At 38.8% G+C, this 17,686-nt stretch overlaps 1 protein-coding gene across 5 annotated transcripts in view; it reads left to right on the top strand.

Moving 5' to 3' along the window:
• PPARGC1A (PPARG coactivator 1 alpha) overlaps positions 1-17,686 on the top strand; it is a 773,930-nt gene that overhangs the window by 193,306 nt on the left and 562,938 nt on the right. For 2 of the 5 annotated variants that reach the window (XM_043970970.1, XM_043970972.1), the window contains exon 2: positions 8,088-8,152. The exons of the other annotated variants lie outside the window; for them this stretch is intronic. In XM_043970970.1, coding sequence (XP_043826905.1) covers positions 8,135-8,152 — 18 coding nt within the window. In that variant the 5' untranslated portion in view covers positions 8,088-8,134. The remainder of the gene's footprint in view (positions 1-8,087; positions 8,153-17,686) is intronic. 5 annotated transcript variants of the gene reach the window in all.

Below are 17,686 nucleotides of genomic sequence, written 5' to 3' on the forward strand. Positions count from 1 at the left end.
TGGATTTTTTTCTGTGAATGAGTTGGCATTTGAGTACCTGATTTTCTTGACTCTTCATTCAACTCAATCAATTAAAATGCATTGAGTGCCTATTCTGTGAATGGCATCATACCATGAGATGTTGGAGCTTCAGAAATCAATAAAAGTTTAGTATCTTGGGTGGGGGAATGAAGGGGTAATAATAAACACAAAAAATAGAATACAGAGTAAATATTTACATATTCTTAAGAAAATCAGAGGATGATCCACTTCACAGGATTACAGAGTCATAGATTCTGAATTGGAAGGCATCTTGTAGGTTGAGCCAACCATGCTGTTTTATGCCAGAAACAGAAACAGTACCAGAGAGATTCAGTAATTTGCCCAGGGTCACACAGCTAATAAATGTTTGAACCAAGTTTCAAACCCAGATTTTTTTGGCTCCCAAATTCAATACTTTATTCATTACATGAGGAAGCAGACTTTCAGCTGGGTCTCCAGGATAAGCATGATTTTAGTATAAGCCTCTAATAGTGAAGGAGTATGTGTCCCAAACTTAATATCATATTCTGCAAAAGTAATAAATAGTTATTAAATACACAAATAAATTAATGTATTATTCAAAGCCAACTTGGATTTATAAGCCATAGTTTAGAGACAATTATTCACTTTTTGAAAGGACTTACTGCCCTATGATTTTAAATGGCAAAATTTCCCTGGGGTGATGAAAATTAGAATTGGTTTTCAAAAGTCTGATTACCACCAATATTTTTAGGTACCCTTCTAGTGTATAAAATGTGCTTGACCCATACAGGTGAAGTGGTGTCAGGAATTTGACAATATTAAATTTTTTTTTTTTGAGGCTTCAGCAGATTAGCACAGACTGACAGACTTTTATAGCTGGGCCTTTATTAGCTAGGCAGAAATGTGAAAATATGATTGGTTCTATTACTTCAGTGAACGTCTCCATATCATATCTAAATTAAACTGAGTCCTTCCCAAATCACCCCCCCCCACCGACTCCCATAAGTAGAAAATATTTCCCTTGCCTTAATTGGACACAGTGGCACAGTGGCAAGAACCTTGGACCTAAAGTCAGGAAGACCTTGAGTTCAAATCTAGTCTCAGACAATAGCTAGCTAGATGACCCTGGGCATGACACGTAACCTCTTTGCCTCAGTTTACTCATCTGTAAAATGGTAATAATAACAGTGCTTATTTTGCAGGGTTGTTTTGAGGATCATATGAGAAAAAGTTTGTAAAAAGTGCTTAGCACAGTGCCTGTCACATAGTAGGTACTGTATAAATTCTTAGTTCTTTCCTCCTTCTTTGAGCACTCTGAAGTTGTTTTGTCTTTTCTCCAGGACAAGAAGACTAACAGTCTCCCTCCTCTCTGATGTAGCAGTATATCTTTGCAGGTCTCACTAGACTTTGTTAGTCATACCACACTCCCATGGAAACTGGTGGCAGTTGTGCAAACACAGACAGAAAATTATGCTTATGTGAAGTCTCTTCACTATTTTTTTGGTTGGCAAAAATCTTCACATGAGAATAGCTGAAAATTCAGTGTGTGCTACATATGTGTACATATGTCAGTTTGCCATATAAGTAATAACAATCCATATTTGTATAGTCTTGGCAGTTTATAACTTTTAAAGTTGGCAATCCCAAAGTATTGTTACTCTCCCATTTTACAGATGAGAAAGCTGTGACAGATACAGGTTTGTCATTGCTACTTGTGAAATCTTGGGTAAATCACAACATTTCTTTAGCCCTAGGTTTCTTCTTTGGTAAAATGAAGAGGTTGAACTAGATAATCTCTAAGGGCCTCTCTAACTCTTAATTTGTGTTTTTATGGCTTCCCCTCAGTTACATGCCTTGTAAATGGTGAAACAAAGTTCTTCTGACCATAAATTCTCAACACTCTTGTCAATATATGTAAATATCCTTTTAAGGATGTTTAAGGCCTATTTAGATGCCCTTCTGTTTGCCCCACCTCAATTTACTCCCCCTCTTCCTCTTTCTATTACTACAACTACTATTACTATTACAATTACACTACTTCTGTGACCTACTACTACTATTACCTACTACTACTATTACTACTACACTATTTCTACTGTGACCTATTATTTTTTATTTTTTGTGAGACATTGGGGTTAAGTGACTTGCCCAGGGTCAAGTGTTAAGTGTCTGAAGCTGAATTTGAACTCAGGTCCTCCTTATTCCAGGGCCGGTGCTCTATCCACGGCACCACCTAGCTGGCCCCTAATCTGCTTTTCTTTCTGGGGAGTAGTTCAATAGGGGAAGTCAACATTCTTTTTTTTCTTTTTCTTTTTCTTTTTTTTTTTAGTGAGGCAAATGGGGTTAAGTGACTTGCCCAGGGTCACACAGCTAGTGTCAAGTCTCTGAGGTCGGATTTGAACTCAGGTCCTTCTGAATCCAGGGCTGGTGCTTTATCCCCTGCACCATCTAGCTGCCCCTGGAAAAGTAATTTTTAAAAATTACATTTCCATTTTGTGTTGCTGTTTCATTCCATTCTTCATGACTCCAAGATACTGGAATGGTTTGCAGTTCCTTCTTTAGCTCATTTTACAGATGAAGAAACTGAGGCAAACAGGGTGAAGTGATTTGCCCAGGGTCACACAGCTAGGGAAGGGTCTGATTTGAAATGTTTGGATTTGAACTCAGGAACATTCGTCCTCCTGACTTCAGGCTTGGTACTCTATCCACTGAGCCACCTAGCTGCCCAATTCATTTACAGAATGTGCCAACTATGTAGCTAGTTGTGTAAAACATTTCCACTCATGTGAAGTGTGTGGGCAGGGGCTTTGTGATCTATACAAGCTAGAGCAAAAGTAATAAAAAAAAGACATCTTGAGCAGGTTGGATGGAGTGAGTGAGGTCACCTCTTCCTCCCTAGGTCCATTAGAAATGAGCACACAACCCAGCTGGAATGCAGAACAGTGTTGAAAGGCATTTTGCCAAAATGTTTTTAGACAGAATGGTAGAGATTAAAGCACTTCTAGCCCTGATTGGATTACCATAGCACCAGAAGCACTTTAATCTAGGCTGCTGCTACTGGGTGGGGGTGAGGGGGTGGAGGGGGGTAAGCCAGTGATTGAGCCGTGTGTGGAGAGCCCTTGCAGAAGGAGCAGGCAGACGACTGCACTTAGCTGCTTAATCTTCAAGCCTTGTGGTTGGCATAGAGAAATATTTAACCGCTGCAACAGAGATAAAGTAATAGATTCCTAAGTATTGGTCTGTTGATAACTTCTCCTTAATTTGAATTCTGTTGTATAAAACCTTTGTCAAAACAGGCTTTTAGCAAACCCAGCTCACTGGAAGCAGATTGTGCATCAGTGGCTGGGTGTAATTCAGTGGATAAACAGGGGGTTAAAAAAAGGATAAACTTTGATCATCCATAGACAGGCAAAGCAGAAAGGGAAGAGATGAAATATATTAAGCTAGAAAGAACCCTTTAATAACCTGAAAGGGCCATTACAAAGATGTTGGAGAGAGAAAAGGCATGGAGGAAACAAGAGAATCCCAGGAAGAATGGAATCCAGATAAATGGTGATTATCCAATTATATCATCTTCTACAGTTTACTGTCAGACTGATTTTTATTTTAAAGGCCCTGTCTCTGGAGGAATTTATCTTCTCAGGCTTTAGAGAACAAAGCCAATCATGATATTTCAGGACTAATCAAGTCCAGAATAAATGTGAAAATTCACAGGATTCTCTTCCAATTTGTAGGCAAAAAAAAAAAAAAAAACCTCTCAAGATAACAGGTGCTACCTTTAACTGCTCCATCCAGAGAGAAGAACCAGAAGAACTTTCTAGAAGAATGTCAAGGTGGAGGGACAGGAAAGTGGACTGTTGAGTACATACTAGGCATAGACAGGAAGGCTTTGAAGATGAACTTTAAACTGAGGAGGAAGAAACCCAGGGCAGTGGCTCAAGAATGTATGAGATGTGACAAGAGATGAGGCAGAGATAATCACAATTAGCCTTGGCCTTTTCAATGGACTAGAGATGCAAGAGAGTAGTAGGCGAGGTGTCAGAGGAGGGATTTTTGAACCTGGCTTCCCTGCCTCCCAAGTCTAGTACTCCCTCTCCAACTAGCTGCTATTCAGAAAGGAGTAGGAGTGTAAGCAATTGGCAAGGACTTGAGGGCTTGGTTATTTTGAGGAGGAATATTGGTGACTTTCAATGAGTAAATGGCCTGTTCATGTTAAAATGCATGCTCACAAATAAATGGAAAAAGTTATTGGGAGAATGCCAAGGTGGAATTTCATAGCTATTATTTTTGTGGCCTCTAGCTAAGCTAGCTAACAGATAAAGATAGTCTATAGACCTAAACTGGTGGGGAATGACATTTTAAAGATTTTTGTCAGGTAGGCAATTTAAAAATAAACTTGATTTCAATATGTACTATTATTTGCTAGGATTTGAATGATATATACCCATGCAAAGATACCCAATTTTGGATAGTTTAAGAAATATAGATTGTCGCTAGAGATGAGCCATCTATAGAAATCTGCATATGTTAATGTGACAGCAGCCCCTAACTAAGCTATTGAAAACATTCCACTGTTCTGCCCTCCAGAATTAACACCCTAACCTATGTCAGTGACTCACCATTATCCTAATATCTGTTTTTGGATTCTGTCCAGTCCCATTAGCTATCCCCATGTTGATTGCTCTGTTACTCGTGAATGTTAATTGCTTCCAAACCTCACTGGAAGTTCAAATGCTTGGGGGAAGGGGGGAGGATTCTGACTGGTAAAGCTATTGGTTTTATTAACATGCAGGTAAACAAGAAATCTGTTTAGAAATTTGACTAAAGTGCTTATGACCGGCCAGATAGGAGATAAGTGGCTGATCTTGCATCTTTCTTTGAGTATCTGTCATGTTAGTAATGGGAAAGTAGGAAAAGACATTGAGATATCCTGCCTTAAGTCACTATGTATGAAGGAGGAGGAGTTAGAGGCCATTATCTCACTCTTGGGTATTTTTGTCTGCTTGACAGGCAATAGAGACTTGGCTACCTGTAAGATGAGTTCCTGTGTACAAAAAACCATTAATAAAAATGACATCAAAATATGAGTACTGTTTGACAGATCATTGATAAGCTAATTATTCCTGAAGTTTTAGAACTGGAAGAGTTCTCATGATTTCATCTAGTTTATTCTACTCATTATGACCAGTGAGGAAATTGAGACGTAAGGAGGTCATGTTTGTCTGAGGTCACACAGGAAATTATTAATAGAAGACTTAGAACAAGAGTCTGCATCTCCTCAGTCATAGGGCAGTGGCCACTGTGACAGAGGAAGAAATGATAGGGTGGTCAATTTAGAGCGAAAAGAGGCATTTGAGGTTGTCAAATCAAATTGTCTCATTTTGCAGATAAGGGAACTGAGGCCTAGTTAAGTGACTTGCAGAGGACCACACAACTAAGTGTCTGAGGCAGGAGTTGGACTTAAATCTTTGATTCTTCAAGTCCAACATTCTTAATACTCCACCAACTCCCAAGATCTTTATCATATTTATAAAGAAATGATTGTAAACTGGTTATCATAAATATGTATCCTGTCTTGCTAGATAATTTCTGTAATAATAAGAACGACACCACATGTTTATGCTTAAAGGTTCATAAGCTTGGTGGTGCAGTAGAGAGAGCCCTGGACTTGGAGTCAGGAAGATCTGAGTCCAAATCCTGTCTCATACACTTACTAGTTGTGTGACCCTAGGCAAGTCAATTAACCTCTATTTGCCTCAGTTTCCTTATCTATAAAATGGGAATAATAATAGTACCTACCTCTGAGGACTGTTGTGAGGATCAAATGACAGATAATAATAGTAGATGACTTTGCAAACTTTCAAGCACTATCTAAATGCCAGTTGTTGTTATCCTCACAACTCTGTGGCATAGGTAACACAAAGTGTTGTCTTATAAATCTCACAAACATGAAAACTTGTCTCAGAAAGGGGAAGTGACATATACAGGGTTCCTCAGCCAGTAATAGTAGAGTTGGGACTCTTCCCCATATGCCCAATGTTCTCACACTGTTCTCTGGCTCCTTGGGATCAGATTTATTTTTGCTGGTGAGGCATTCCCCAGGACTCACCTGATCCCCCCAACATTTCTTCAAGGCCTTATTCTGTCTGTGGGAGACAAGGTACTAATGAATGAAACTAATAAACTAATCAGTGCTATTATGTGACCTAGTTCATACCTGACTCCCCTTCCCTCCTCCCCCTAATCCAATTAGAACACATATGCACTGTCTACCCCCAGGCCTCATTCCCCAACCCCTAATGAACTATTCTGTTAGGACTGAAGTAGGAATGTCTAGATCAACAGGGTCAGTTTGAGATCAAACATCATTTCAGGGCCAGGTTCAGATCAGCTTCTGTAACAAAACAGATCAGTAATATAAATCAGATCAGTAACCAGTACAATTAGGGCAGCTAGGTGGTACAGTGGATAGAGCGTAGGGCCTGGAGTCAAGAAGACCCAAGTTCAAATCTGGTCTCAGACACTTAGTAGCTGTGTGACCCTGGGAAAGTCACTTAACCTTATGTGCCTCAATTTCTTCATCTGTAAAATAAGCTGGAGAAGGAAATGGAAAATGACTCAGAATCTTTGCTAGGAAAACCCCAAATGGTGTTACAAAGAGTTGGATGTGATTGAACAGCAACAAAATCAGCATAATACATTATACATCTTTGTCACCTTTATAGCATCTTATGCAATAGTTTGAACTTCAGATAGAGTCACTAAACATTTTTTTTTAAACGTGGGCGAATGACTGAATTAAGTTCCTTTCTGGGGAAAGGAGAAATGAAGATGTGTTGGGATGAAAGCTGTGGATGTGGTATCCTGTCCTTATGAATGGATGAATTCTTTGAGATAGATTACTTTTTGTTTGTTTGTTTGTTTTGTTTTGTTTTTGGTGAGGCAATTGGGGTTAAGTGACTTGCCCAGGGTCACACAGCTAGTAAGTGTTAAGTGTCTGAGGCCTGATTTGAACTCAGGTACTCCTGACTCCACGGCCGGTGCTGTATCTACTGCGCCACCTAGCTGCCCCAAGATAGATTACTTTTAAAGCACTCTGACTTCCTAGAATTTTTTTTAAAAGTAAAGTAAAATCCTCAAAATATATTGATTATTATCATTATATGTTGAAATATGTAATCAAAGTACATGCTAAATGATAAGTAATAATATTTTCGGGCCAAATTTCATGTGAATGGTTACATTCTGCCTATTAAACATTCATCTGAGTTTTCAATTGAGTATAGAAGTTCTTCCCCAATTTTTCTCTCCTGTTTGATCAGTTATTGTTGCTTTTCTTTTTACAATCTTATTATTGCCTTCCCTCTCCCCCCTTAATGCCACAACAACTTCTCCTTGAAACTTTCTTTGTGAATTCCAACCATTATAGTTATTCCTTAGAGATGGGGAGGGTCATATGCATTCTAATTGGATCAAGGTATTATCTAGAAGAGAGGCAAGATTTGAACTAGGTCACTTAGTAGCACTGACTAGTTTATTAGAATCATTTGTTTGCAGCCATACTCACCGAGCTAGAATGATAGACACTCGGTTACACACCAGGTTAATCCCAAAGAGGGCCTGAATAGGAAAAATGTACCTGGTTCTTAAATATCCAGAAAAAACCTACACAACAAGAGCACATCTAATAGCATATATAGCCTGTTCCATATCAATAATCCCTTACCCCACTATTGAGAGGAATGAGGTGGGTTCATTGTTTGATAACTGTGGTTCTTTGCCTCTAGGAAACATCTGGGTCACATTCTCCTGATGATGATGTACAGTGAAACAGTGAAATAATCACTGAGCACTCTTTTTCTCTTTGAATTTATTTTCTAAATTATTATAGAATAAATCAGATTGTGAAGGAAGGATGGGGATGCCTGGCTGGTATTGTGTATGGGAAGACCCAAACTATAACTAGTAGCGATTCTCCCACTGATGAGTTTTTTGATCCTGTACCATTAATGTATTCCCCCATATTTCCCCAGTATCCCCCCTCTACAAAATGGGGGTAACAGAACTTACCATCTGCTTTTCAGGTGTGTTGCGAAAATCAATGAACTAATATTGGTAAAATTGGAGCCCCATGGATGAAAGGTACTTTGTAAGTATAAAGAATTATTGTCATAATATATTTTATTTCACCAAAGTACAAATGCTAAATGTCTGATCATAATTTGTTAGGAAATCTGGCAATACCCAATTTCGTATTCAAATACTGATAATCTAACTTTCTTTTTAGGAATTTGTTATTTCTAAATTCTATAATGTTTATCAATCTGTTGATGTAGAAAAAACCCCAACAATTCAGATCAAAAAAGACTGTTTGGAAAGTTCGATGGCTATTGGTTTATATGGATATGCGGAGCTGAACTTTGAATGTAAATTGAAATTAATTTTATGGTTTTGTTTCTGTCTCCTTTTTTCTGCTTTTGAGTCAAAAATCTTTTACTCTATGATCTGGCTCCTAAGTGTTCACAAAAATTGGTTTCATGAAGAACCAGACTAGTTTGATTGGAGTGGGCATTATTTTGTTCAGAAGGCCCTGGCAAGATTGTCATTTTTAGTCTTAGGGAGGTGCCATTGCCGAACAGAGTGACTCACATGTGTGAAATACCCCATCTTTGGCCAACTAGACAAGTGACAGCCTAGGTGCCTGAGAATTGTTGCCTGCCAATGTTATGTCATTGTGCTATATATAATTAGACCAAAGACAATCTAAAATGATTTCTCTGTTAAAACAGTTCCTTTGGCCATTTGCCCCCTGACTGAATTGCTTATTTTTTCCTCTAAATTCACTAGTTGACCAAGTTGGCTTTTGGGGTTTTTTTTTGTTTTTTTTTTTTGGTGCCTGTGTAGAGGTATTCACAACCTGACAATGGTTGATTACAAACATAATCCTTGACCTAAGGGATTTTAAATGGTCTTAGGTTGGAAGTCCCTTGGAAACCTTTAGGGTGGAAGAATTTTCAGGCAAGAACATTACTATGACAAGAAACTGTTTCATGAAGTCATAGAACAACCCTAAAGCACATTTAGTTCTACTTCCTAGCCCACGAGAATCTCTTCTAAGTCCTCCCTAATGGATCATAATCTAGCTTTGGCATGAATCTCCAGGTCAATGGAGAACTCACTACTTCACAGGAGCAGTCACTATTAAGCATCCTTGAGAAATTCTGTACGTGGTGCCAATTATATCTATGGGTAGTTTCTACCCATTGGTCCAGGTTTTGCCCCGTGGAGTAATAGAACAAGTCTGCCTTTTCAACATTTGAAATTCCTTAAGTCTTCCCTTTCCCCATTACAGATCCTTAATTGCTTCAACTATTCCTCATCTTATAAGGTTTCTCTCTCCTTTACCAGTCTGGTTGTTCACCTCCAACTGATATTGACATTGTCAGTTACCAATTGTCAGTTACCTACCAAAATGTCATTGTCAGAATTTCCAGTCACCATTTCCATATCCTGGCAGCAAGGAAGCTTCTTACCAGATTTAGAGGTTATGATATCTGAAAAAAGTCTTTTCATCAATTGGTCGATTGAGATAACTTCCAATATCTCTTTCAGGTCCCAGGTTTAGAAATTCTGAGTTTCAGCTATAGGATGGCTATGCTTTTTTTTTTTTTAATCATTCTGGGTTGTTCTGGTCATAGACAGGAAGTAGTCTTAGTTAAAGAAAACACTTGGCCTCATGTAGCTACTGCACCCATAGCCTGCTAATTCTGTAGAAGTGAATTAAAGTTGTTTACTGATGTTCTAAAGTAACTGTCAGACTGAAACAAGTTTACACTAAGTGAGCCAACTCACCTCCTTCAGAGTGGCTGTTTATTTTAAGCTGAGTGCATAAATAATAGAGTGAGAGATGAAGAATGCGTTCAAGCAGTAGAACATGAGGCTGCCTGTTTACTAAATGTTATTGGGCAGAAGAGAACTAGGGCAGCTCAGAACCTCTTTTTTTTCTTCTTCTTCTTCTGTGAATGCAAAGTGAGAAATTATCCTTCATTTTGTAGTTAGCAGAAATAATGATTCCACCTGGTTCATCTGCCCGAGTCCCCCCCCCCCTTCCATGTTTGATGAAGTTAAATTCCTTTGTTGCACAGACTAGCTCCCATAGCCCAATCTCTCTAGTGTCTATTTCATATGGTGAAATCTTAGAGAATGATTGCTGGGTATCACTGTGTCAAGTCTCTGCTGGGAGATGTTGTACTTGATATAAAGATAAGTATTGTGGAAAGATTACTGGACTAGGAATCAAGAGACCTGATTTTAGACCCAAGCTCTGTCGGTAACTGGCCCTGAAATCTTAGGCGAATGAACAATTTTCCCATCTGTAAAACGGAACACCTGACCAGGATTCTCCGAAGATCAGATGAGGTAATAGATGCAAAAGGGCTTTATGCCTTAATGAAAAATGGATGAACACATGAGAAAGGGGCCTGGACTTTCATATCCAGATTAAGCTCATCTTGAACTATCTGGATGAGTGAGGTCATAATGGAATTGACTTTGGATGCTTTTTAATGACAGATGCTCTAGTCATGAATGAAGTATCTTTCCCAAATATCAAGATAATCCATTAGCTAGGATAGCATAGGAATTGTTCCCCTGTTAGTAATAATTATCAAGTAAAATTCCTGTTGGTTGGAGGTATAGCAGCTTGTATGAATTAATAAGCACTTAGTCAACTTAATTTAATTCGATTAAGTAACTTCTAGGTGCCAGGCCCTGTGCTAGCACCTGACACTGGATATTCAGGGACAAAAATGAAACAGTCCCTGCCCATAAGAAGCTTACATACCATTAGAAATGTGTGCATAATGTTCACAGAAAGTTAACAGAAATATAATAAAAATAATTTCTATGAGGGTTACTGACAACTGGAGGGAATCATAAAAGATCTCTTGCTGGCAGTAGGAGATAGATTATTATATATGTAGAGCATTAAGCAGGGCAATTTGGCTGAAATGTGGTGTTGGACCTTGGAGGGATGGGAAATCCAAAAGATATGTGGGAATTAGATTATGAAGCTGTTTAAATGACATTTAGAAGGATTTTGTGTTTTATCCTAGAGAGAGTAGGGAGCCAGTGAAGGTTCTTGAAAACGGACCAAGATCTGTGCTATAGGAATATCAGTGTGGCAGTTGTGTGGAAGATGGATTAGGGAAGGGAGAGATGGATGCCAAGGAAGCCAGTTTGCTATAGGCTAAAGGTGAGAGGCAATAAGGTGGTGGTGAAGTGACAGAAAAGAGTGGTGCTGTAGAGGTAGAAATGATGTCTAAACTACACGGTGATTATAATATTGATTGCTGAAAGGACTCTTCACGATATTTCTGTCGTTTTACAAATGAGGAATCTGAGGCCTAGAGAGCTGAATTTACCTACATCCAAGGTTACACAGATATTATGTAGCAGAACAGGGATTTATACGCAGGCCTTCACCCCTAAGTCCATTATATTCCTTATTGGATACGTTTTTAGAAATGAGAAATTTGGTTCAATCTTTGTCACTGAGAGCTTGATGTGATAGGATGTGATAACCTATTTTGGAGGAAAAGCTACTAGAGAAATGGTACAGGATATTTACTTTTACATGATCATATTTTATATTATTTGCCAAGGTGCCTGACTGATGCAAGTAGAAGTACATGGTACTATGACAACATATGTATTTTAGATGGAGTAGTTCAGATTTTAAAGCGTAATACACAAGCCCTTTGGGATAGAACCTAACTGAATAAATGCACAAAAATGTATCTTTTCATACTATTGGTAGGATGCACATCACATATCTGTTTTTATGCTCCGTGTCTTTTTGAACATTTCCAAAGATGGGGAAAAATTAGAACTACAGAAAAAAAAAAGTTAACAAAAATGAAAGAAGAATGAGATTAGGCAGAAATCTTCCCTGGAATATTACCTGTTTATACTGGGGTCATATATTCCCTGGGCTAGAGTGGCAAGACGAGAAGACTTGATTGGCTTTGTATTTCTGAAAAGAGAAGGCCAAAAATAGGATCATTTCCATAATCCCAGAAAACGGATGGGACTGTGAGAAGTAATCAGCTGTGGGAAAGAAGAAATTCTGCATTTCCAATTTGAACACACATCTCCGCAATTGCTCCTGTGCCTAAGCACTTGTTAATACAATAAGATAATTACATTATTAAATACACTATGGAATTTTGATCATCGGAAACTTTGTTTTCTCATCACAGCATATGAGCTGCTGATGTTGAAACTCACCCTCAGTATTTTAAGTGAGAGGCTCTCATTCTTTCTCATCACGTACAATGCCGCATTCAGTTGCTGGGCTTGTGGCAGGGAGACGCTTTCCTTTGCAGGTTATTTTTAGTTGGGTATATTTAGACAAGGTGAAATTATGTAGGAAGCCCCCAAAGTGTGACTCGGCTCTGCTGTGGGAGTACAGTATCATTTCTCGGTGCCCTTTGGATGCTTCTATTGAAACGGCTAAACTGAAGCAGGAGATCAGTGGTCACTTGAATGGGAGGCTCAAGTACCTTCAGAATGAGATGGAACAATCATTTCTAAGGGGAGGCCTGTGTCCATCCCTGCAGGGGAGAACTATTGCCTGGAGCAGACTTAATGGTTTCTGGGCCTGCTATCTATTCCCTGAGAAAACAGGCTGTCCCACTCCAGCCTCCAAGCCTGGTGATTATTTCAACAAAACCACTGGACTTGAGTTGGAAGAATGTTTCCCAGTTGGGTAAATGGATGTCACTACTCTGAGTCTCAGTTCCTCACCGGTAAAATGGGGGGAATGCTTGGAATGTTTGTCTCCAGGTTGTCATGAGAACAGTGCTTTCTAAATCTTCAATGTGAGCTATTTTTGCTCCATGGTGAAAATTCCAGCTGAGAACACCTTTCTATGGGTTTGCCAACTTCATCCAAAGTATACCTGCCTTCACTCCCCTTTGCCCACAAAGGACTCACAATAACTTTTCACATTTGGAAAAGTCACCTCAGTGGCCTCTTACTCCCTGAAAATACTTTTTGGCTTGATCCAAACTCTACAAGTCTTGAATTATTATTCTCATTTTCCGACATTACCCTAGACTATGAGTTCTTAAGCATTTTTTTTAAAGAAGCATTTTATATCCCTTTGACAGTTTAGTGAAGCCTAATATTCTGTGGGTTGTTGCCTAGATTCATAAGTGAGGGAAATAGTTAAGTTTTGGTCAGCAGTCAGTGAAAAATCACAGTGTAACTCTTTTTCTATCAGAGTTCTTTCATCCCCTGAAATCTCTCAGTGGGGCCAAGTTAAGAACCCCTGTTCTAGATCTTTGTAATGTTCCCTTGAAGATGGTTTAAGGTTTATCTCTTTGGAAATAGTGGCAACTTCTGGCTTAAGGTTTTTCTGTTTGTGGGGTCATGACAGTTTGGCAAAGACATCTTTGATCTTTCTGACCATGCAAATCTTGTATATGTGTATATAAGGAAGGAAACCAACTTTTATTAAATACCTACTATATACCAGGCAATGTGCTAAGCACTTTATCAATATTACCTCATTTGATAAGGGTAAGAGGATGCCTCTTTTTTATTGTACTATTTGCTCTCAACTCTACTGATCTAAAGTCCTCTTTTCACTACAGCCATTTCACTTTAAGAGACCCTTGGTTTTTCCCTCCAGTGGCACCAACCACAGCCCTTCAGTGCCTTTGTCGGAGTCCATTTCCTGGTGGCCAGCTTTGTCCTGGTGATTCTTTTTTCACTCAACCATGTTGGATTTTTTTTTTTTTTTGCAGGGCAATGAGGGTTAAGTGACTTGCCCAGGGTCATACAGCTAGTAAGTGTCAAGTGTCTGAGGCCATATTTGAACTCAGGTCCTCCTGAATCCAGGGCCGGTACTCAATTCACTGTGCCACCTAGCTGTCTCCCTACCATGTTGGATTTTGAACAATAAACTCCAAGTCCATTCCCAGACCTATATTCAAAGCCTCTTCTGCTTGGGAAGGCCCTCCCCATGCATGGCCTATGTGGATGCCACAGTTTCTTATCATAAGATAGTAAGAGGAAGTAAGTGTAAGGATAGTAAGTGTCTGAGGTCGGATTTGAACTCAGGTCCTCCTGACTCCAGGACCGGTGCTCTATCCACTGCGCCACCTAGCTGCCCCAGTGATAAGTTTTTGAAGGAAAAAAGCAAAGATCCCAGAGGATCCTGTTTTGTTTTGTTTTGTTCTCTTACAATTTATTTCCAAGCTTTAAAAAACGGTGTTTTCAATATTTTATTTATTTAATGTTTTTTGTTTGGTTTTCAATATTTTAAAAAGCATATTAGTATATTTAGTACATTAATTTGAATTTATTTAGGAGACAGCTGCTGGTACAAACCCTCAAATTCTCAAAGTTTCAAAAAAATTCCCCAGATGCTGGATTTAAAGTCTTCTTTTCCTAGAAGAAACTTAAAATTCTCTTGAAAATGAATTTCTAGGAGTCTTTTTATGCCTAGAAGTAGTAGTAGTTGGGGTAATCTATCTACAAACATTTATTAAATGTAGACTCCGTGTGCTAGGCATCATTACTAGGTGCTAGGGTTACCAAACAAAAGATGAAACAATCCTTGATTTCAAGGAGCTTACATTTTATTAGAGCAGACAACACGTTCATATGTAAGTATGCACAGAATAAATATGTTGAGAAAAATGCAATATAGTTAAATGCAGTGTGGTTAGGGAGAGAGGGTGCTAGCATTTGGGGTGGTCAGGAGAAGCTTTCTATAGGTGGTACTTGTGGCAATATGTCATGGAGGGGAAAAGAGCAATGGATTTGGAAACAACAAATCTACTACCACCTCTGTTGCCTGAGGTAAGTTACTTAACCTTTTTGGACCTTGGTTTCCTAACCTGTAAAAAATGAGTGTGTTAGATATGACGGCCTTTGAAGCCCTTTATAACTCAGTTCCATGACTTTTAAAAGTATATGTGAGAATTCTGGAGAATTAAGAATCCTATTTTGAGACCTCTCTTATTGTTAGTCATTGACGACAGTTGGGGTCATTTAGTAAAAGGATAATACATTCTCTAAATATGTATGTGCTCTGAAGGTTTCTCCATCTCTCCATGTTACAGCACTGGGAAGGAATTGAAGTTCATATTATTGATGCTTATTCATCCAGAAAACATTTAATTATGTTGGATTTATTCTATTTTTAAAAAGACAATGAAATTTGATAAGATTTTTAGCCAAAATGGTTAAAAAACAAAAACAAAAACAAAAACACAAAGGGATAAAGCATTAAACCAACCTTTAGTTATTTGGAAAACTGCTATTGAGAATGTTTTATTATTTTGTTAGCTGTTTTGTTAACTCTACAACTGTTTGGTTCTAGAGAGCCAATGTTGGCTCTGTTGTTATGTGATTATTTAAGTTATTTTCAATTTTCAAAGATATTTTGGGAAAATTATCCATTAAGTACAACAGTTATAAAGAGAGAAAAACTAAAACTGTTAAAATGATATCCTTGGTCTTTGTGACAAAAGAAGACCTTGGCTGATGGCCCATCCTTTCAAGCAGCACTTGATTAACTACAGTTCTACTTGTTGTTAAGTCATGTCAGTTGTGTCTGACTCTTTATGACGGTAGAGTGGATTTGCCATTTCGTTCTCCACCTCATTTTACAGAGAAGCAAGTAGGGTTAAGTGACTTGCCCAGGGTCATACAGAAATATGAGTCTTCCTGACTCCAGGCCCAGTGCTCTATCCATTGTGTCACCTACCTGCCCCAGCAGCTCTAGTACAACATGAATGAGCAAAATTGGAGCAGTTTCCATGGAGTTATTGTAGGTGAAAGAATGCAATTTAATTCTACGAGCATTTATTAAGTTTCTACTATATTTAGGCTGTTAGGCTAAGATTACAAAGAACAGGTCCATCCTCACGTAGCTGACATTCTACTAGATGAATGAAGAATGGCCAAATTTAACTCATACAGATGATTTATAATATAGACTTCTTCTTTCTTCATCTTTCTTCTTCTTCTTCTTCTTCTTCTTCTTCTTCTTCTTCTTCTTCTTCTTGCAGGGCACTGAGGGTTAAGTGACTTGCCCAGGGTCACACAGCTAGTAAGTGTCAAGTGTCTGAGGCTGGATTTGAACTCAGTTTCTCCAGAATCCAGGGCTGGTGCTTTATCCACTGTGCCACCTAGCTGCCCTAATATAGACTTCTAATAAAAAAATCAGTGTTGCAACTAATAATTATATATGATTACATATAGAGTTAGAAACAATAATAAGTCACAATCTGATAGGAAAAAAGAGGGTGGGGCAGGATTAGTTTTAGTAAAGGTTTGGAGTTACTTATGTACATTTTTATGGTCCATTAAGGTTTATAAAGCAAATCTTTCACAGTAACCCATGGGGAGGGGTCTCACAAGTTTCATTATTCCCGTTTTTATAGAGAAAGAAACTAAGGGTCAGAGATGTAGAGTGACTTCCACATTGTTTGAAAACCAGTGTCCAAGCTAGGACACTTCGTATGACCTCAAAGTTGTTCTCTCAGAACTGCTAAAATCTACCATGTCACCTTGTGGTGCGGATATTGCATAGACCTCAGCTCTGTCCAGCATGGCAGGAAGTGTAGGAAAATAAGGTTCAGGGAATAATGTAGTATCCTGTGCCTACTCTTTCAGCCTTCTGAATTACACTCTGGACAAACAGTCCCCTCTATCTCTCCTTAGGGAGGCTCCCCGCCCCACAAAGAGCACAGTCAATTAGCATCCCTTCTGGGACATTTGTGCTTGTAGACCCAGGGTTTTTCAGGTGAAGATTCCTGAGTTCAAGTGCTTCATTTTATAGATACAGAAAATGAACCTCACAAAAGCTAAGTAATCCACCTGAAGTTGGTTCCTTGTTTTATCCTTTCTGTCCATCTGTTCTTTTGCAAGGATCACTTTGTCCTTCATGCCCTGGGACTTTGCCAAGCTATTTGAATATCTACATTGCAAGCAGACCCCAAGGGACCTCAGAACCCAGTGACATCTTCTGCTTTTCTGTGCAAGTCAGTTATCCTTCCTGTGCCTCTACTTCCCCATCTCTAAGGTGCAGATACTAACAAAATACCCCACTATCCATCATGCCCCTCTTTGAAGACAATCAATCTTATTGACATATAATACTTGAAGTCTCCTAGGGATCCAATTCCGAGAAGCCCACTCTACCTCTTTTTGCCTTTGTCTTTTGATATTGAGACTGTGTTGGAGAAGCCTTGCTGCACCTCCTTCCTATCTTCTCTCCATTTAAAAAAAATTTTTAAAAATGGGAGAATGCACTAAAGTTAACATACTCCAGGAAGAGGCAAGTAAAGAGTTAACTAGAAGGCTGGACTAGTTTGGTATGGGGCGGGTGGGGTGTGAAAACTCTCCCATATTCCTGCAGGGGCATTGCTATGAAAGGCAACCTGGCACTGAGTGTCTGCAGAGTAGCCAAGCTGTGACCTGAGCTGCTCTGCAAGGTTTGGTTTGGTTTTGTTTGGTTTTGTTTTTGCTGTATGAGGACAGCTTTCAAAGAGGCCATGCCCCAGGAATGCAAATTTTTTGATGTAAGTCAATAGGAAAATAAATTTTAATATTATATATGGGATTTGAATTTATAGCTAACTTTTCAGGAATCCGATTATTTTGT

Source organism: Dromiciops gliroides, chromosome 6 (genome assembly GCF_019393635.1).
Source record: "Dromiciops gliroides isolate mDroGli1 chromosome 6, mDroGli1.pri, whole genome shotgun sequence".
NCBI classification, from domain to species: Eukaryota; Metazoa; Chordata; class Mammalia; order Microbiotheria; family Microbiotheriidae; genus Dromiciops; species Dromiciops gliroides.